At 46.4% G+C, this 19,075-nt stretch overlaps 3 protein-coding genes across 8 annotated transcripts; 2 read left to right on the plus strand and 1 right to left on the minus strand.

Moving 5' to 3' along the window:
* The first annotated feature begins 510 nt into the window (after positions 1 to 510).
* On the plus strand, positions 511 to 10,456 carry rbl1 (retinoblastoma-like 1 (p107)). The gene is made up of 21 exons (XM_086117949.1): positions 511 to 837; positions 1,684 to 1,817; positions 1,966 to 2,246; positions 2,440 to 2,568; positions 2,837 to 2,991; positions 3,512 to 3,576; positions 3,645 to 3,831; positions 4,689 to 4,855; positions 4,935 to 5,047; positions 5,295 to 5,398; positions 6,030 to 6,167; positions 6,260 to 6,424; positions 6,592 to 6,733; positions 6,885 to 7,100; positions 7,350 to 7,549; positions 7,633 to 7,809; positions 8,235 to 8,306; positions 8,408 to 8,501; positions 8,574 to 8,692; positions 8,865 to 9,029; positions 9,387 to 10,456. The coding sequence occupies exons 1-21, from the start codon at positions 676 to 678 to the stop codon at positions 9,582 to 9,584; spliced, it is 3,183 nt and encodes a 1,060-aa protein (XP_085974075.1). The 5' UTR covers positions 511 to 675; the 3' UTR covers positions 9,585 to 10,456.
* Positions 10,457 to 11,119: 663 nt separating this feature from the next.
* Positions 11,120 to 14,461, plus strand: tmem74b (transmembrane protein 74B). Of its 5 annotated transcripts, none has more exons than XM_086117102.1 (4): positions 11,120 to 11,260; positions 11,364 to 11,478; positions 11,833 to 12,045; positions 13,267 to 14,461. In XM_086117102.1, exons 3-4 carry the CDS (start codon positions 11,881 to 11,883, stop codon positions 13,777 to 13,779), a joined length of 678 nt encoding a protein of 225 aa, XP_085973228.1. In that variant the 5' UTR covers positions 11,120 to 11,260; positions 11,364 to 11,478; positions 11,833 to 11,880; the 3' UTR covers positions 13,780 to 14,461. The 5 variants fall into 5 exon arrangements, with proteins under 5 accessions (XP_085973228.1, XP_085973231.1, XP_085973232.1 ...); XM_086117105.1 differs by having other exon boundaries at positions 11,364 to 11,467; XM_086117106.1 differs by having other exon boundaries at positions 11,364 to 11,427.
* Positions 14,462 to 14,537: 76 nt separating this feature from the next.
* psmf1 (proteasome inhibitor subunit 1) lies at positions 14,538 to 18,907 on the minus strand. 2 transcript variants are annotated; one of them, XM_086117100.1, is made up of 7 exons: positions 18,664 to 18,907; positions 17,724 to 17,876; positions 17,084 to 17,166; positions 16,779 to 16,964; positions 15,926 to 15,982; positions 15,286 to 15,447; positions 14,538 to 15,197 (listed from the first exon to the last, which is right to left on the minus strand). In XM_086117100.1, exons 1-7 carry the CDS (start codon positions 18,790 to 18,792, stop codon positions 15,146 to 15,148), a joined length of 822 nt encoding a protein of 273 aa, XP_085973226.1. In that variant the 5' UTR covers positions 18,793 to 18,907; the 3' UTR covers positions 14,538 to 15,145. The 2 variants fall into 2 exon arrangements, with proteins under 2 accessions (XP_085973226.1, XP_085973225.1); XM_086117099.1 differs by having other exon boundaries at positions 15,286 to 15,450.
* Between the last annotated feature and the right edge of the window lie 168 nt (positions 18,908 to 19,075).

Here is a 19,075-nt window from a genome sequence, read left to right on the forward strand (position 1 = left end):
AATTCAGGTGAAACGGGGATTCATTGGCACGCACCGTAAATGTGAGGATATAAAAACAATCAAAACGGACGGGCAGCCTGGGACCGGTGCCCACTCAATGAAGATGTGGGTGTGAATGGTTGTTTGTCTCTATATGTGCTCTGCAACTGACTATTGTGACTAGCGACCAGTTCAGTGGTGTAGCCCGCCTTTCTATTTTTAACATTCCAGAAGTGGCAAACAACAGCGTGAAGAGGCAGGACGGAGGAAACGATATTGTTTCCTCCTGCGACTGTAAAAAAGATGAACGTAAAAATGTCTTCTCGCTATAATTTCTTTGAAAAAAAATCTTGAATTCTTCCAGACAGTGACTTGAGTTCTTTCTTTGTTGGCAGTTGGTTTTATGTTATTTTTTTTCGAAACAATCCGGAAGTGATGAGACATCAGCAGGCACGGGTTGGGTGAGTATCTCACGTGATAGACACGCCCCTCGTCTCCTATTGGGCCTCGCTCGGCAGTTTTGGCGCCACTCGTGAACGGAAGTGGAGCTAGGTCGTCTGAGCCACCGGACAAGGGTGGTGTTTTTGTTTTGGTTTGTTTTCATTTCGGGGAGCTTTTTTTTGCTCCTTTTCTTCCATCTTCTTCGCTGCGGCCACCACAAGTTTGCCGATCGCGATAGTCACCCGACCAGCCACGATGCGGGGCGACGAGTCGTCCGATTCAGAGTCGGGCCGCATGGAGGAGAGTGTAGCGCGGAGGAGTTTGGAGACGCTGTGTCAGGAGCTCAACATGGACGAGCGCACTGCGACCGAGGCCATGGACAACTTCACGGCCATCTGGAACACGTACACGCTGGAGGTAAGTTGCAGGGCGCTACTTGAACTCTGACAGCTTCCGCCTCACCATACAAACAACAACGACAACGCTGCGGGTGACGTCGAAGTTTGGGCGTGAACAAGCGATTGGAGTCCTTTACAGCTAAACAATAACATATGACGACAGATTTTGGGAGTGCATGGCGTTTTTATAGCGCTTCAGATTGTTTGTAAATTCAAACTGTCTATGAAGGCAGCACTTGACGTCACCGACCTTTTGGAAACGTCTACTTGGGTGTCTTGAAAGGCGCTTATAAATAAAATGTACTATTATTATTACTTGACGTCACCGACCTTTAGGAAACGTCTACTTCTTGGGTCTTGATTAACGTGACGGACAGTTTGATAGACACTTCTGAAATAAAACAGTTGCTCAAATTAAATGTAATAATGTTATCATCGTATGATATTGTTAATAATTAATCCTATTCACTCAATTGAAGACTGTAAACTTTTTTCTCAGATTAATATACAACACCATTTCCTTCTAGAAATTTCTGCCATTGTTCAAATTTTGAAATGATCACTTTTTTAAAATCTAATGCAACACCTTGGTTATTGTTATTTATTCAAATTTCAGTATTTTAAAATCGTCTGGTTTGAATTTGCCCCCATAAAATGAAATTCCACAACAACCAACTCTATGTCAAGGATTCTATTAATAAGAACCTGCCTGCGATGGCCCCCAACCTGCTTTGTTCTGATCAATATCCTCAGGGGCGTGTTCTTGGCTGATGCTCGATCGCCTGTGGTTGCAGGACAGCACTGCGTTGTTTCTTGTATTTGTGTGAAAGTGATTGTGAGTTGCTGGGTGGATGTGCGCTTACAGGGCGAGGTGGTGCACTGGTTGGCGTGCTCGCTGTACGCGGCCTGCAGGAAAGGAAGCACGCCCACGGTGGGCAAAGGCCTGATGGAGGGAAACTGCGTGTCGCTCACCAGGATCCTGCGCACCGCCAAACTCAGGTGAAATTAGGATATTTTTTATTAGAAGAAAATATCTTTAATGTTACATGGATATAATTTTATAAGCAAAATAAACCATCTTGTGGTTCTGGTAAAAAAAAAAATAATAATAATAATAAATGTTTCATGTTTTTCATGCATCCGGCAGCCTGATCGAGTTCTTCTCCAAGATGCGCAAGTGGTCCGACATGTCCAATCTGTGCGAGAACTTCCGCCTGCGCATGGAGCGTCTGGAGCGCAACTTTGAAGTTTCCACCGTCATCTTCCGCAAGTTCCAGCCCATCTTTGCCGCCATGTTCCGCAGCCCGACGGGCTCCGAGGCTCCGCCCCCTCCGCCACGCCAGCCCCGCGGTCGGAAGCACCGACGGCTGCCCTGTCACACCGCCGACGTCTTCAAGTTCTGCTGGACGCTCTTTGTCTACACCAAAGGTAGGCCGCCAAACCTCAACTCCTTCAATTGTCGGCCATTTCCGTGAGAGGTGCTTTTTGGCCGCTGATTAATGTGAAGGGCTTCCACCATGATCAACACTTCTGAAAGAACACGTTTGATCAAATTGCTACGGATTGGAGTCTTTACCTCGAATAGACACTGTACTTGTCTATATTTCTACTTCTACACCAGGTAACTTTCACATGATCGGTGATGACCTGGTGAACTCGTACCACCTGCTGCTGTGCTGTCTGGACCTGGTCTTTGGAAACGCGCTGATGTGCGCCAACAGGAAGGAGCTCATCAACCCCGCCTTCATCGGTCAGAAATCCACACTGTCGCCGTCGGCATCACTTCATACAAAAACTTGTGACATTCAAGTACATCATCGGGCATTTCTAAAATCAGTCAGTGCACAAGCCCCTATGGCCCACTGTGATGTCACAGTGGGGCTAATTAAGGCAGCTGATTCATTTAGGATCACCTTTGATCGGTGAGGGTTAGATTCGTCGGGCGTGACAGCGGCAAAACGGAAACAAAATTCAAATATCAACGTGTTTTGCGCTCGCAATCCTTACGTGCCTGCCAGGTACGTCGGGGGATGAAGTCCAGGCGTGCGCCGACGAGGCGTCTCCGTGCGTGCTGGAGAGATTGTGCGAGCTCCACGATGGCCTGGTGGTGGAAGCCAAAGGCATCAAACAGCACTACTTCAGGCCTTACATACTCAAGCTCTTTCGCAAACAGGTACACAAAGCCACTTCCTTATGTCGTGCCCCGCTATATCCCCTGCAATGTGTCTTAACTTCCCCCTGTGGCCAATTCGCTCTCATTTTGTCCCATAATGTCCACCAATGGCTCCTCATGTGTCCCAATGACTCTTATTGACTATCCATAGTATCCCATGATATTATGTGGCATTATGTTCCGTCGCATTGCATTGTTTTTGTCCACTTGGGGTCACCGTTCTCATGTTTTCACTGTCTATGTCTTTGACCGTGTGTGGCCTTAAAAGGCGAGGCTTGCTCTGTTGAGTAGGAGTCAGTCAATGAGCGTTGAGTTGGCTGTTGTTGGCCCAGGATAGCAGCTGGCTGTTGGGGAAAAAAATCATTTTTTAAATCATCAATATAAAATCCAATGATGTCCAATTTTAAATCTGTGAAGCAGGGAAAAGAAGTTTGGTCTGGTGAGGGACGATTCGACATTGAGTCATACTCCTCTCGGAGCACAAAGAAAGAATCTCTGACTTGATTTTCTTCCTGACCAGATACTGAAGGGCAACGAGGATCTTCTGACCGAACTTTTGGATCCTCACAACTTTATTGACAACAAGTAAGCTGATGCTTGTCGTGGTTTTGCGTTAGGGGCTTCTGACGCCTTCCTTTGTTTTTGCTCATCAGCAAAGCGCTCAATCGCCAGTACGAGGAGTACGTCTTGACGGTAGGAGACTTTGACGAACGCATCTTCCTGGACGCCGATGCCGACGAGGAAATCGGAACGCCCAGGAAAAGCTTGCGCTGGCCCGCGGGCATAGGCACGGGACAGGCCACCAGCGCTCAGGCACAATTGCAGCATCACGTTGAGAAGGTAAAATGCGGCATGTCACGGTCATCCTGCTGACGCACACGCAAATGCAGCATGCTAACAGAAAGGCGTTGTTGCTAACTGTAACAGGAACACACTGATGCAAATGAGTAGCTAGTGAACATAAACGCGATGCCGCCATCAAGTACGTGCTATTGCTAACGAGAATAAATGCTAACAAAATCACACTGGTTAATGAGAGCAGATGCTGACAGAAAGACACTGAAGATCATTAGAACAGGCACGGACTACTGCTAATGACAACGACTGCAAACAGAATCGCACTGGCATCTACTGGGGCAGAAACATATCAATGCTAATCATAACAAATGCTAACAGAAAGACACCGCGGCTAATTGGAACAGGCATGTACCATTGCTAATGATATTGCGTGCAAACAGAATCACACTTAGACGTTTATGGGGCTAACTGAAAAAAAATAACACACCAGTGTGAATGAGAACATACTGACAGTAGCAGAAACACACTTGCACTAATTAGAACAGAACCCCGTTAATGCTAATGAGAAGTTACTGACTAACTAGGGACGGGAACTCAGTCATGCTAATGAGAACATTCTGACGGTAGCAGAATCACGTTAAGGAACGCAGCAGCGCTAATGATTGCAAAGGCTCACTGAAAGTCATCGAGGTAAATGGAAACAGGCACTTATTGATGCTAATGATAGTGAGTGCTAACAGAATCGGACAGCCGCCAATTGGAACAGGCCCCACAAATGCGAATAAGAAGTTACTGACGCTAACAGAAAAGCACTGAGGCAAACTCTAATAGAAATGCAATACTGCTAATGCTAAAAAAATCTCAGGTGCGTAGCTAACAGGAAGTGAAACTGTGTGCAGTCGGCCTCCCTGGCACCTTCGACGCCTCTGACGGGTCGGGCGTACCTGAAGGAGAAGGACGTGCTGGTGACGCCCGTGTCGGCGGCCACGCAGAGCGTCAGCCGTCTTCAAAGCATGGTGGCCGGGCTCAGGAGTGCGCCCAGTGAGCAGTTGCTGCGCATCTTCAAGTAACCTTGCTTTTCTTTCTATCTGAGTTTGAAAAAAAAAATGCTTCAAATGATGAGGGGAAACTGTTTTGGACTTGAGGTCATGCTCTCGAGACCCCGCGGAGTCCATCGTGAGCCAGGTGAAGATGCTGGGACAGACCTTCAAAGAACACTACACCAACGACTCGGATCACTCGTCGGGGTCACACATCGGTACGCTCACACACGGGGGATTTGTATCACTTGTGTTACTCGCAATGAATATTGGCCCCAAATATGGGGCATCAATGTTGGTGACTATCGGCCTATCACTAAAATAATGTTAGAAAATAGGCTCTTTAAAAGAATAGACATCTTTAACCTCATTTACTCAATAGACAAAATGCCTGCAAGTGCATCTGGTGGTATATAATCTTAATTTTGTGTGTGTGTGTGTGTGTGTGTGTGTGTGTGTGGGCAGATTTTGCTGAGAGTCGCCTGAAGCTAGCTGAAATTCTCTTCTACAAAGTTCTGGAGAACGTCTTGATGCAAGAGACCAAGAGGCTGCAAGGGAAAGACATGAGTGTAAGTGTGTGCGCTCACACACACACACACACACACACACACTCATTCACTGCCACTGATGTATATATTCGCCAATATGTTTTTCGCTACCCTGAAATTTAGGTTTGCAAAGCGCTGCAATGACTAATAGATGCCAGGAGATGGTGGTGTTGCGTTTCTTTAAATTGGGGATCCGCTGCACAGCTTTTGAGTGGAAGATAAAGATTGCGCACTGAATCTCGGATCGGCATGTTGATTGTGAGGGCGAGAAATGGCAACTTGGAAGTTGGACAAGTTTAGGCACGCGACACTTGAACGGAGAATGTGTCTGTCTGTTAGGAACAGCAAAAATGCATTGCGCTGGCTAGTTGAATGTGTGTATCGTGAGCATGAGAAAAGATGAATCTATACCCGGAGTGAATAGTGAATGGCATGTAAAAAAATGAAAACATTTTTTGCGGTGTATGTGATCCAAATCTCTTAAATCCTAGCACCCAAGTCATTGTTCTGCTTGACTATGTTTCTTGTCAAAAAATTGTTTCCTCGACTTTTTATTGAGACACTGGTGTTTTTGGTGAAACCATCCTGTGTTCTATTGGTGATTACGTAATATAATAATATGATATGACGTGCGCATGTGGGTGTGTGGCAGGTTCTACTGGAGAAGGACATCTTCCACTGTTCCCTTCTGGCATGTTGCTTGGAGGTGGTTTTGTTCTCCTACAGCTCCCAGCGGACTTTCCCGTGGATCATTAACGTCTTCAAGCTGGCTCCCTTCTACTTCTTCAAGGTCTCGCACGTATCCGCGTGCATACACGCACACACACACACACACACACACAAACATACACATATCAGAGCTTTGCCGATGTGCGTGCGCAGGTGATTGAGGTGTTCATCCGTTCCGAGGAAGGCCTGTCCCGAGACATGGTCAAGCATCTGAACCTGATCGAGGAGCAGGTGTTGGAGAGCCGAGCGTGGACTGCAGACTCTGCCCTGTGGAACGCCTTGAGTGCCGCCGGCAATAAGGTGCCCACCGTCGAGGAGGTCAGTGCAATGCCACGAAATTACCCACAAGTGAAAATGACATCCGTAATGACATTTAGTCTCACTTCAACAAAAATGTGAGGTAGGCAAATAACTTTCCTTGACCGCGGACCGCTGGTGATTGACTGGCTGGACCCTTTGGAAATGTTTTTTGTTCTTTGCTTCAGGTGAACTTCCCATCCTGTCTGGACTCCGGCAGTTCCGCTTCCACCGGTGGCGCCCAGTCCCAACTTCCCCTGATGACACTGTCGCCCATCGTTCACCCTCGGATCAGAGAAGTCCGCTCAGGCGTGGGCAGCATGCGGAAAGGTAAACGTCCAAATGCCCATGAACGTTCCTTGTCTTTGTCCAAGGCCCGCCCAATATTGTCAAATTTTGCTGTCCGCCCAGCAAAATCATTTTGATTAATCAAAGTGATCCGTTGTTCATTTCACAAACTTTGTTCTGTTGTTCCCTGTAGAAGTTCCGCCGTCCCCACTGTCGGTGCACGACTGCTACAGCTCTCCGGCCGCCGGCAGCGCCAAGCGCCGTCTCTTCGGCGACGACCCGCCGGCCCCCGTGGTGGCGGCCAGCCCTGTCACGTCACCTGCCAAGCGCCTGACGCTCAGCTCCACCGGCACCTTGAAGATCGGCCCGCAGGCGGGGCAGACCACCGTGCTCAGCATACCGCTGCAAGGTGGGAGTCGCACCCAACGTGACAAATTGAATTAAAAAAGAAAAACAGGGAATGAGCGCGCACCTCAAAAAAAAAAACTCAGAAACAAATGCGGTGAAGACAGCTGGGATGGGCTCTGGCACGCCCACGACCTTTGAAGACAATTTCAAATCTTATCTGATTATTCAGTTAATCGATGGAATAATCAACGATTAAAATGATTGGCGGGTGCCAGCCCTAATGCGTAGCCTCACTAACACGTGCGTTCAGGCGGCGGCAGCGAGCACACCATCACGCTGATCCCTGTCCAACCGTGTGATCCATCGGCCGGCGGCCCCACTCAGTTCCTGCTGACAGCATCCCCCGGCCGCCCCCTTCCCGCACCCGCGCCCGTCGCTGCACTCGCCAACGCCCAGCCGGCCAGCGGCCGGCCGCAGCGCACCGGATCCCTGGCACTTTTCTTCCGCAAGGTGCGAACGATATCGGCGGCGGGCCGCTTGGAGACTCGTGGCATCTGCTCTTTTGACCTCTGACCTTTGCGTGTGCATGGTAGGTGTACCACCTGGCCAGCGTGCGCCTTCGTGATCTGTGCGCCCGACTGGACATCTCGTCGGAGCTGCGTGCAAAGATCTGGACAGCCTTTGAACACGCTCTGCTTCATGCCACCCAACTCATGAGGGACCGGCACCTAGACCAGATGCTGCTCTGCACTGTCTACATCATCGCCAAAGTTGGCCACCCGCCCGTGCTCACACACATACTCTGTCTGCTACACGCACTCTCGCATGCTCTCTCACTCAAACTTGCACACACATGCTCTCCTCCTCTCTCAATAACTTTGTATACTTACTGTTCAGTAGAGTTTGTAAGACACTAAACATAGTTGAGCATCATAGAGCTAATGCTAGCACGCTAATGTAATTAGTCGTTAGAGAGCTAATTCTACCATGCTAGTGTGATTCGTTGTTCGGGAGCTAATGCTAGTAGGCTCATGTGATTGGTCACCCGAGAGCTAATGTTTGCTCGCTAATGTGAGTAGTCATTTGAGAGCTGATGCTAACACGATCATGTGAATCGTCGGCGAGGAACTAATGTTGGCATTGAGTGACCGAATGGAATGCTAATGCTTGGTTATGTGTGTATTTCCTGCCGCAGATCTCCAAGGAGGCGCACACGTTCCAGGACATCATGAAGTGCTACCGCAGCCAACCGCAGGCCAGCAGCCATGTGAGGGCACGCCCACCTACCTGCGGCCCGCAGGCAGTCACCCGTCTGTTGCCATGGTGACAATGTGTGTGCCCACTGTTGTGTTGTGTGCGTGTCTGTAGGTGTATCGCAGTGTCCTCCTGCATCGCACTCCCAGACAGCAGGGTGGGCTAACAGACGAAAACATGGAGGTTGATCCTACGTCTGGAGCAGAACGTAAGCTAACGTGCTGAGGCTAGCACGCTAACGCGACCGCGTACTCTCGACATTCACGTCTCCTTTTTGCAGCTACCGATACGACGCAGGCGGGCGAGGAGGAACGCGGCGACCTGATTCAGTTTTACAACAACGTCTATGTGATCAAGATGAAAAGTTTTGCCATGAGATATGCTACGCATGACAACAGGGTACCCGCACACCACCACGCATATGCAACAATTCAGTTGAATGACTTGAAATTAACTTGCCGTCATGTGTCTGCATGTGTGTTGTTTGTGTTTGGCTGTGTGTGTTTTTGTGTGTTACTGTATACATTTGTGGTTTTTGTGCGTGTTGTGTATTGCTGCGCGTGTGCGCCAGACGGACGCCCCGCCCATGTCTCCGTTCCCTTCAGTGCGTTGCCACCCGCCGTCTCCTCGCCGAGTGTCTCAGCGTCATAGCGTTTACGTGTCGCCCCACAAAGCGTCGGCGAGGGGCCTGGCGCCAAACTCTTTCACCTTCCGCATCAACAGCAGCCCCTCCAAGGTAAGCTCATCTCACATCACAAACAAGCTACTAGTCCACACGGAAGGTTATAGTCCAGAGACAAGGTAGTAGTTCCAGAAGAAAACACTAGTCCTAAGATGTGCTTCTTTCACTTGGGGACATTGACTTTTTGGGGAAGTAATTTTTGGGGTTGGGTAAAACATTAAGTGGAAAATCATTTGATCTTTTTTTGTTTGTTTTGTTTTTTGGGAGGGTGGTTTCTAAGTTGTATATTTTTCTCTGCGCAGTACAAAAAACTTGAAATGAAGAGTTATTTTGTCATTCATGTTAGTTTTTGTGATAGCATACAAGCATACTCCCGCAGTGCTAATGCTAACTCATTCCTTTCTACCTCAGGATCTGTCTGACATCAACCGGATGCTGCGTCAAGGTTGCAACGGCCGCAAAAGAGCCCTCGGCATGGAGGGCGAGCTGATGATATCGTCAGCATGTGACTCCCCCAGCAAGCGGGCGTGTCCCGAGAACAGCGCAAGTGGCCCCGACATTTTGCTAAAGAGGCTGCAGGACGTTGTGTCGGAGAGGCAGAGCCACTAACCAAGTGGCTGCCATCAAAAATGTGCTAGCACGCTAATAAGATTGTTCATCAAAGGCCTACCGTTAACACCTTAACATGACTGTTAGCTATGGTGCTAATGCTTTCATGCTAACGTTACTGGTCATTACTTGAGCTGACGGGTATGACCAGTCACTGTGAAAATAACGCTTGCTTGCTAACGTGATTGGACATGACAGAGCTAATGTTAACTCCTTAACAGGACTCTTAGCAAAGTAGTGTGAGCTGTTAAAATAACATCACAGGTCATTACCGACTTAATTATGTCGCATGACCAGTTGCTGTGGAGCTAACACTAGCACACTAACGTGACTTGTTACTACTGAGATAGCGCTTGTAAGCTAATGTGACTTCTCATACTAAAGCTAAGGCTAACTCTGATACATGTAAACTGTCATTACCCACCTAATGCTAACCCTGACACAACTGGTCACATGGAGATAATGCTAGCACGCTAATGTTTGTTAATTATGAATGTGTTAATGTCTTTGCGTGACTGCAAAAGGACTTTATGGTTTTGTGTAAACTTATGTAAAAGTGTTTGTTTTTGTTGTTTGTTCTTGAGTCAAGGAAAACTATGAGGCTGAGATTAGGATGTACAAGGATTTGGTGTTATTTGTTCTAGCTGTGAGCCCAAAATATGACATTGGCGCTATTGTCCTCAGAAGTTTGTAAAACGTTTTTGGTTTTATTTTTGTTGTTGGAATCTGCTCGACTATTTCAGTGTTCTTGCTCGTTTATGTGTGTAGCATCTACACACGTGTTTGGCAAGTGTATTGAACTATATCTTGATCTTATCTTTGTGTAACTTTGTAGTTTGATTTGTGAAATTGAAATCCAATGCACAAAGTAACGTGTGTTTGAAGTGATTGGACCAATGCTGTAGTAATAGCGGCAATATATTTAGCCGGATATTACCGTAATTTTCTTAGGAAGCTTTATTCAACATCTCGTTGCTCTTAATTCACATAAAAGCAAGCTATTTACACATTTAATTTTTTAATGTGTAGAAGTGTGAAGGAAAACTTGCATTTGTCTTCATTTTATATGACCGGATATATTGAAAACAGTCATGTTGGTCTATCCTAATACATCGTTTTGTATGTTGTTAAAACATTTAACATCAAATGTAAACATTTCATTTGTCATGAAGTCTCCACACATAATTCAAATAGAATTTAAACATTGTGACGCTCAATTTGGCCTTTAAACGATAAAGACTAATATGATCAATTCCTGCGTTTCATTAAATTTAGTATATATTAAAATGTAAATATGCCAATATAAAAATAAGCCAAATATTTTTTTTTAAATCACGTGGAGAAACTCAAATCAGGCTCGATATCAGATCATTAATTTGATATAAAATATTAAACTGAAAATGCAGAGCCTTCCTGTGTTGCTCTGTTGGTAATGTTTGTGAAAATTCACATTCGTTCAGGCCATTTCTTCCTCAAAGCAGATTTATTTGAATCCGAAGTGTCCTTTGAGTCGGTGCGCGAACATGCTCTCTAGCGGCCAACCGCGGTACAACAGAGTGCCGCGTCTACCCCTTGTGCTCATGCGCGTTGCTGCGCTCTCGTCCCCCCCTTCCGTCTGCTCTTTGGTCGTCCTTTCGTCGTCCATCCATCTTCATCTTCTGCCTGCCTGCTGCCTGGTAAACGCTCTCCTCCTCTTCTTTTTCTTCCTTTCTTCATGCGCCGGTTATCATGATCCCATTCGGGGTGTGATTGATCATGTCTGAATTGGATGCTCGTCAGGTGTGGCCCAGCCCTGCGTGCGTGTGCGCGCGTGTGTGTGGAGTCAAGTGGACGTCGTCGCAAGGTCGCGCGCGCCTTCCGCCCGGTGCGCATGCGCGTGAGAGGTGACACGGTGGTGGGTGGTTGCCTTTGCTTTTGAGGTTGGAGGCGCCTCACTATGTTGTCATAATTTCACGTAAAAGAATTATGTGTGTGTGTATAAATGTTTTAAACATTTATTTATTTATTTTTTATTTCATCAATATGTGAGGAAGTGTAAATCTGTTTTTGTGTTCGTGCCAGATTGAGCTCAAATTTTAATGTTCATGCAAGCGAAAAAGAAGTTAAACCCTGTTAGAAGGAATACAATGGAAGAAAATTGGAGGCTAATGTTTGTGTTGTCAAGGAAACCAATTAGAAACTTGTTAGCGAGTGTAAAACAAAGAGGACTCTCTAATAATGATAATAATGGTAATGTCATTGTGTCCAGTGAGGAAGATGCTGATTGGAGGAGTCGCAACGACACGACTGCATTTCCATGGACTCATCACTGGAAATCGTAGAGCTCCGTGAGCTGCCTAACGCGAACAAGGCAAGCGATGTTTGCCGAGGATTCCGCAATGCTTCCTACCAGCCCGACCATGAGCAACAACGGCACCAGGAGGTGACGGGTTGCTCTCCGACCACCTCAAGAAGCTGCAAGGTTCTTCTCTCATTAATTATACTAATGAGGCGAAAAAAAACGACCATGTTTAGTAAGGCGTTTTTCGCCGAAAAAAACGACCATGTATAGTAAGGCGTTTTTAGCCGAAACAAACGACCATGTTTAGTAAGGCGTTTTTCGCCGAAAAAAACGACCATGTATAGTAAGGCGTTTTTAGCCGAAACAAACGACCATGTATAGTAAGGCGTTTTTAGCCGAAACAAACGACCATGTTTAGTAAGGCGTTTTTCGCCGAAAAAAACGACCATGTATAGTAAGGCGTTTTTAGCCGAAACAAACGACCATGTTTAGTAAGGCGTTTTTAGCCGAAAAAAACGACCATGTATAGTAAGGCGTTTTTCACCGAAAAAAACGACCATGTATACTAAGGCGTTTTTCGCTGAAACAAACGACCATGTTTAGTAAGGCGTTTTTAGCCGAAAAAAAACCTACCATGTATAGTAAGGCTTTTTTCGCCGAAAAAAACGACCATGTATACTAAGGCGTTTTTCGCCGAAAAAAACGACCATGTATAGTAAGGCGTTTTTAGCCCAAAAAAACTGACCATGTATAGTAAGGCGTTTTTAGCTGAAAAAAACGACCATGTATTGTAAGGCATTTTTCGCCGAAAAAAACGACCATGTACTGTATACTAAGGGGTTTTTCGCCGAAAAAAAACGACCATGTATAGTAAGGCGTTTTTAGCTGAAAAAAAACGACCATGTATAGTAAGGCATTTTTCGCCGAAAAAAACAACCATGTATAGTAAGGCGTTTTTAGCCGAGAGAAACGACCATGTATAGTAAGGCATTTTTCGCCGAAAAAAACGACCATGTATAGTAAGGCATTTTTCGCCGAAAAAAACCACCATGTATAGTAAGGCGTTTTTAGCTGAAAAAAACGACCATGTATAGTAAGGCATTTTTCGCCGAAAAAAACGACCATGTATAGTAAGGCGTTTTTAGCCGAAAGAAACGGCCATGTATAGTAAGGCATTTTTAGCTGAAAAAAACGACCATGTAAGTCGTTTTTTTCGGCGAAAAACGTCTTAGTATAATTTTGTTTTTTTTAATTCACACAGCTAGTTGGCTCAGAGTAGAGTCGTAGTCGAAAACAATGTTGCAAAGGAGTAGCCAAGATGAGTATTCAGATTCAGATTCTGTACGTTGCGTCACATAGCAAGCAAATGAAAGCGAATCAACATTTGTCTGTCTCCTTCAGGACTCAGCTGTTCCGCCTCGCGACGATGAGGACGACAACGACGCGGTCCGGGATTCCAATGCTGACTGGACTGCACCGGACGGCGGCGGCGGCGGTCGCCGCTCGTCCGACGCGGGCCTGGCTTTGGCCGTGGTGTTGCTGTTGAGCGGCATCTCGCTGGTCCTGGTGGCATATGCCATCCCCAGGGAAGCCCGCGTGGACCGCGACGCCTTGCCGGCCCGGCAGATGGAGCAGCTGGAGCTGTACTACGCCCGGCTGGGCTCTCACCTCGACAAATGCATCATCGCCGGCCTGGGGCTGCTCACCCTGGGCGGGATCTTCCTCTCCCTGCTCCTCATGGCCTCCGTGTGCCGGGGACACGCCATCTTCTTCCCGTATCGCCGCCGGCGGGCGCCCTTCCTGCGGCCCAAGCGGACGTACGGCTCCGTCAACATGAGGATGAAGCAGCTCGCTGCCGGGGAGGACCCGCCGACCGAGACCGAGCAACTGGGACCCGCGCCACCGGCCGAGTGACAGCAAAGCGACTCGGCTGTGAACTTCGCCGGCGTGGGGCCAATACATGGCATCAGGCGGGCTAAAAGGTCTTGGGACACTTGCCCGCCTGCTGCGAGGTAAACGTGAAGAAAAGGTGGAGGCTGGGCAAAAAAAGGCAAAAATGAAGGAAGTGCAGAATTTGAAAGTATTGATACAACAAAGTGCAGAAAATGTGCAACTGGGGAGGCAAACGTGAAGAAATTGTGATCATTTCAACTAAAGTGAAGAAAGGTGGAATCGGGGCAAAAATATCGGGACATCGACAGAAAGGGAAGTATGGAGAAGAAAAAGTGAATTAGGACAAATGTTTGGGACACAAAAGTGAAGAAAATGTCAAGAAATTGTTGTAATTTGGACAACGGTTTTGGGGAATCTACTAGAATTAAAAAGTGAAGACAATTTGGGAAACGGGACTAAAAAAAAAAATTGAAAATAAAAAAATGGCGTCATGTGGGAGGCATATATGGTTAGAAGGTCATCCATCCATCCATTTTCCGAACCGCTTGATCCTCACTAGGGTTGGTTAGAAGGTAAAAGGTAGAAATCGTGGTAACGTTGACATAAGAATTGAAGAAATGTGAAATTTTGACACAAAAATGTTTTGGGTCACACACTTAAAGTGGCATTTTTGTTGTCATTGTTTCATGTGCGTTAAATGAGCTCTAAGTAAAAATGCTGAGGTTGAAGTTTGACTTACGGGATGCAATCCTTGATCGTGACAAACTTTGAAACAAAAGTTGACTTTTTGAAAAGGACATTCACACATTTTTTTAAGAGATAATTTACATATTTACTTGGGCATATTACACATTGAATAATCAGCCATAACGATCTCTTTTAAGATGTGCAAAAATCTGCCGATTGTTTACTTACATTACAACATAAGACAACGATAATGACATTCAAAGAAATAACCCCCCCCCCGCACCCCCCAAAGTGTCTTGGCTGATTTTGCCCATGTTGTAAAGCTAAACAATTACTCAAGGACAACGTTTTGTTAAACAGTCAAATGCTCTGCCTGCAATTCATATCATCGTTTTAAGCATGAAGGGACCCACAGTTATTTTTGTAATTTTTTTTTTTAGACTGTTGGACTTTTATTCTGCCAGAAAACAGAATCTGCCTCAAAAAAGTCAGAAAGAAACACAATCCATATCGATCGGGCCCTACGAGTTCCCTTTTCCTTCAATATTTCCTGACAAATTCACACCAAAACATGTTTCAGTTCTTAACAATTCCAACTTGCTTTTGGGCGAATTGCGAAGTTTCGTTACTTTGCCGATTACCCTCTGGGCTCTGATTGGCGAGAGGACAGGAAGCGGCGAGTGGCAGCCGGGAAAGCGGCTTACATGAACATGTCGTCATAACCCGGCGGGGGCAAGTGGTCCGGGTTGGGCCTGAGGGAACACAACCGGCCTTTCATGAGACAAATTTTTCACCAAGCAGCACACGTGAGTGAGCGAATGAGGTGGCGGCGCGTCTCACCCGGCCCGGTGGTGTCCGACAGGTCCGAACGGGTCGAAGCGGGCGCCTGGCGGCACCGCGCCAGGGGGCAGGATGTCCGGGATGCCGCTGGACGGGTCGAAACCCGAGCGGGGGTAGCCCATCCGCAAAGGGTCGACGATCATCCCACCGCCTGACACTGACCTGCTGGGAGGGCGAGAGAACGTGACAAACTCAAATATTGGCACGCGTGCAGGAAGGCGAACTTAAGTTGAACTTAAGTATTGGGACAAGAACAGGACGTTCCTTTGGAAAATTTAAGCAAAATGTCAAGAAATAGTCTTGAATTGGATAAACTTGCTGGGAAGGGGGGGGGGGAAGAATAATTCGAAAGCACATCATTTGAAAGGGAAACATGATGAAATTGTGTCAATCCAGCCCAAAAAGTGACAAAATGGAGTGATAAGGACAATGTTGAAGAAAAAGTCTTATTTGGGATAAATATTTTGGACACCAGTTGAGTGTCCAAATAACAAGATGAAAACGAAAATACAACTCCATGAGAGACCAAACTCAGCAAATTTTTTTCAGCAAAAATCGAAAAATAAATCATAATAATATCAAGATATAAAATCAAGATATAATAATAATCTGGGTGTGACACGGCAAGTAGGTGACTCACCCCAACGGATCCAGATCGGCGCCTCCCACCGAGAACGGCGGCGCCATGGGATCGTGCCTGAAAAACATGTGACGGGATGCCGTCAAGTGATCAAATTGGCGTGACGGTGCCAAAGCCTGTTGCCACGCCGACTAAAACAGTACAATATTTTGTACTCCCATGCCTTTCAGGCATGAGCTTACAGTTTGAAGAGATTTTTTAGTTATTTATTTTTGGGGTGGAACATGTCTGATATTTACCGAATATCTCACCCCTTCATTGTTTACCCTAATAAAGACCTGCCTAATATACTGTAAAAGTAGTGCTTTGGCACCCTCTTATAGCCTCTTGATGGCAGGGAATCCAAGTTGAAGTGATGGGGGAGAAACTCATGGGGGGTGGGGCAAAAATATGTGAGTAACTGACCCAACCCACTTAAAACGGTTTGAACTGGTGTATACATGCCACAGAGTGGGAACAAAGCACTACTTTTACCAAAATGAAACTCCGCAACTCAGGTCAACATAGTCCCCCTGCCACTCTGATGACACAGTCGGGGCGGAGAGGCACTACGTTTGTTAAAGCGGAACTCCCCGATCCATGTCGACACACTCCCTTGGCACGAGCATGTCACAAGATGATGGCAAAGCACTACTTTTGTCTGAATGAAACTCCTCATCTCACATCAACAAAGTTCTGCGGCAGCAAGATGTTGGAAAAGTGAACTTGCTAATTGGCGATGGCTAATACGGCAACAACGAGACGTCGTCCTAATACATTTGTCCGCGTCACGGACGTCGCGCGTGATGACAAAGCTTGTCACCATGGCGACTTTTAATTGTCAACCCGGAAAGGGCGGTGATTTCACTTGTACCAGTGTGGCTGCGTGGCATGTCGGGGGTGCCTGTCGGGAACCCACAAGGGGTCAGCGAGGTTGTCATCGTCGCGGCTGTCCAACCTGCGCGTCCGTTCACTTTGCTCCGCTTGCGTCCGTTTGTCCCGCGACGGCAGCAGGCGAGAGCGAATGGCCGCCACCAGACCGCCTGCGTCCTTGAACACTCTGCACACACAAAACAAAACAAAAACAAAACATGGGCCACTTTGCAAGGCAAAACGACATCATGGGATAATAAAATGTTGGAATGTTAAAAACGAGCCGGCCCCCAAAGTCGCACCCACCTGTCGAAGGTGCGCAGGTGGGCGGCATCCACGTGCTCGTTGAGGTTGACGATCACGTCCGAGCTCTGCTGTGTGCTGCGGTTCTTTCACAAACAGAAAAGTGACTTATGTCAAACATTTTTTTCAAGAACTACATCTGTTACCTAGTTATCATTTGATTAAAAAAATAGGAGAGAGAATAAAAAAATCTAGATTCACACATGATGTTGGCGAGGGGCAGGAATGTTGTTGACGTCTGGTCTTAAAATAGCTCACGAGTGAGATGGGTCCAATTTTATCCATGTTGCAAAAAATGTTTAATTCCCAATTGTCTATGGAGGAACGGGACAATATTTTAAACTGACACAAAACTAAATGGATTATGATTCAGCTGTTGGCTAGGTCCATAACACTTTCCAGAAGATTGGCAAAAAATGTTTCCAAAGTAAAAGCGGATATTTGCTCATGTCATCTTTGAATTCAACACCAAAATAAACAGTCTGCTTTCGGAAAGGGCAATTTTAATCTGAGAAATTACGGTAGAGAGGCTGAAAGTTGGACAATTATATCATCCCGTGTTACATCCCATGGAAAGTCCCCAACCTGGAAAATTCCTCAAATTTTGCAACCCGAATCCATCATGACAACGTTGATGTCCTACCATGAGGTTGAAGACGAGCGCCGAATCAACCAGGAGTGCTTTGAGTAACAGCTGAGCGTCCCCCTGCTCCGAGGCGTACCTCAGGGCATATTCCACTTTGTTACTGCTCCAGTCCGACGGCAACAATTCCGACTTCTTGTCGCTGCTCCGAGCCTGACGACCACCAAAAGAAAAAAGAAATAGACAAGATGATGGAAAGATGACAGAAGAAACCCCCTACATCCCATGTCGCTCTTCTTTCTGTGACTCGTCCGGTCTCTCTGAATTTCTGTTCCAACCTACAGACGCGTACTGCCGCCACGCCAGAAAAAAAGTTCCGTATCACGTTATTACGTGATGATTTTCATGTTTTGACATGAACATTTTCACTTTCATATTTCAACGTGATTCACTGAAACTTGATCATTCTCAGGTCGACTTTCGGCAAACTAAAATGAAGGAATTCCTTCCAGTCCAGGTCATAGATGGAGACTTTTTGCCTCTCAAGTGTTTCACAACATTGAAAATACGACAAGGCGACACATTCACACACACCAATGACCTGAACTTGAAGAAATCACTTCAATGGGTTTCCAAAATCTCTCGCTTTAAAATTTACCGCACAACTTAACACGTTTTAACGTGATGAAATATCACTTTGAAACGTGACATTTATTACGTTGAAAGGGGATGCTCAATTTTTCCTCTGGTGTGACAGCAATACACTTCTGGGGCAACCTGATAATGACACTCTTTTAAAAAAAAAAAAAGCCTAATATGTCTCCTTTAAAAATGCGACGGTGTCACATGACTTCCTAACGCTTAGCATTAGCATGTATCTTTTAGCATCACCGGCTAAAAGCACTCACCAGTAAGTGAAGCAAATGCGCAGGACAGTTGCACCGAAGAAAACATCCAGTTATCTTCAAATGACACGATAAAGCGACGCGAGTGTGTTTACCTCATCCCCGGAGCCGAGGCACTTGTATCCGCTTTTGACGACCTCCCAGTGGACGAAACACACAACGGCGTCCTGCGGACATGAGATGGAGTCGCCACAACACGAATACAATAGCTCCAAACCCGCCATGGGACAAAACCAAACAACTGTTAACGCGCTCACAAGCGAATCGACAGCGAAACCAAATTAAAGGTGGCAATCTACAACCTCACAATCGGGAGGCGGGTACACTTTCCGCTGGGGCTTTTCAAAGTAAAGCGAAAGAGGAACAGGATTGGCTACTCACTCAATAATCACTTTTTAAATGAACGTCAATGGGTCAAATATAATATTTTAATGTAACGCGTATTGCCACTTCTGTGGGGAAAACAACTCAAAGTTGCCAGCGGCCATTTTAAAGTCGTTCATCTTC

The sequence above is a fragment of the Hippocampus guttulatus genome, chromosome 8, assembly GCF_054856545.1.
Source record: "Hippocampus guttulatus isolate MCC_2025c chromosome 8, RoL_Hgut_1.0, whole genome shotgun sequence".
NCBI classification, from domain to species: Eukaryota; Metazoa; Chordata; class Actinopteri; order Syngnathiformes; family Syngnathidae; genus Hippocampus; species Hippocampus guttulatus.

What these genes read in the sequence shown, in the direction of transcription:
- tmem74b (XM_086117102.1), top strand. Translation starts at nt 11,881, where the DNA reads ATGGACTCATCACTGGAAATCGTAGAGCTCCGTGAGCTGCCTAACGCG. An exon ending in CCACCTCAAGAAGCTGCAAG is followed by an intron (nt 12,046 to 13,266) that starts GTTCTTCTCTCA and finishes TGTCTCCTTCAG; the next exon opens with GACTCAGCTGTTCCGCCTCG.
- rbl1 (XM_086117949.1), top strand. Translation starts at nt 676, where the DNA reads ATGCGGGGCGACGAGTCGTCCGATTCAGAGTCGGGCCGCATGGAGGAG. An exon ending in CTCGTCGGGGTCACACATCG is followed by an intron (nt 5,048 to 5,294) that starts GTACGCTCACAC and finishes GTGTGTGGGCAG; the next exon opens with ATTTTGCTGAGAGTCGCCTG. An exon ending in TCCTACGTCTGGAGCAGAAC is followed by an intron (nt 8,502 to 8,573) that starts GTAAGCTAACGT and finishes TCCTTTTTGCAG; the next exon opens with CTACCGATACGACGCAGGCG.
- psmf1 (XM_086117099.1), bottom strand. Translation starts at nt 18,792, where the DNA reads ATGGCGGGTTTGGAGCTATTGTATTCGTGTTGTGGCGACTCCATCTCA. An exon ending in GCCTCGGCTCCGGGGATGAG is followed by an intron (nt 17,877 to 18,663) that starts GTAAACACACTC and finishes GGTGGTCGTCAG; the next exon opens with GCTCGGAGCAGCGACAAGAA. An exon ending in GTCGGACACCACCGGGCCGG is followed by an intron (nt 15,198 to 15,285) that starts GTGAGACGCGCC and finishes GTGTTCCCTCAG; the next exon opens with GCCCAACCCGGACCACTTGC.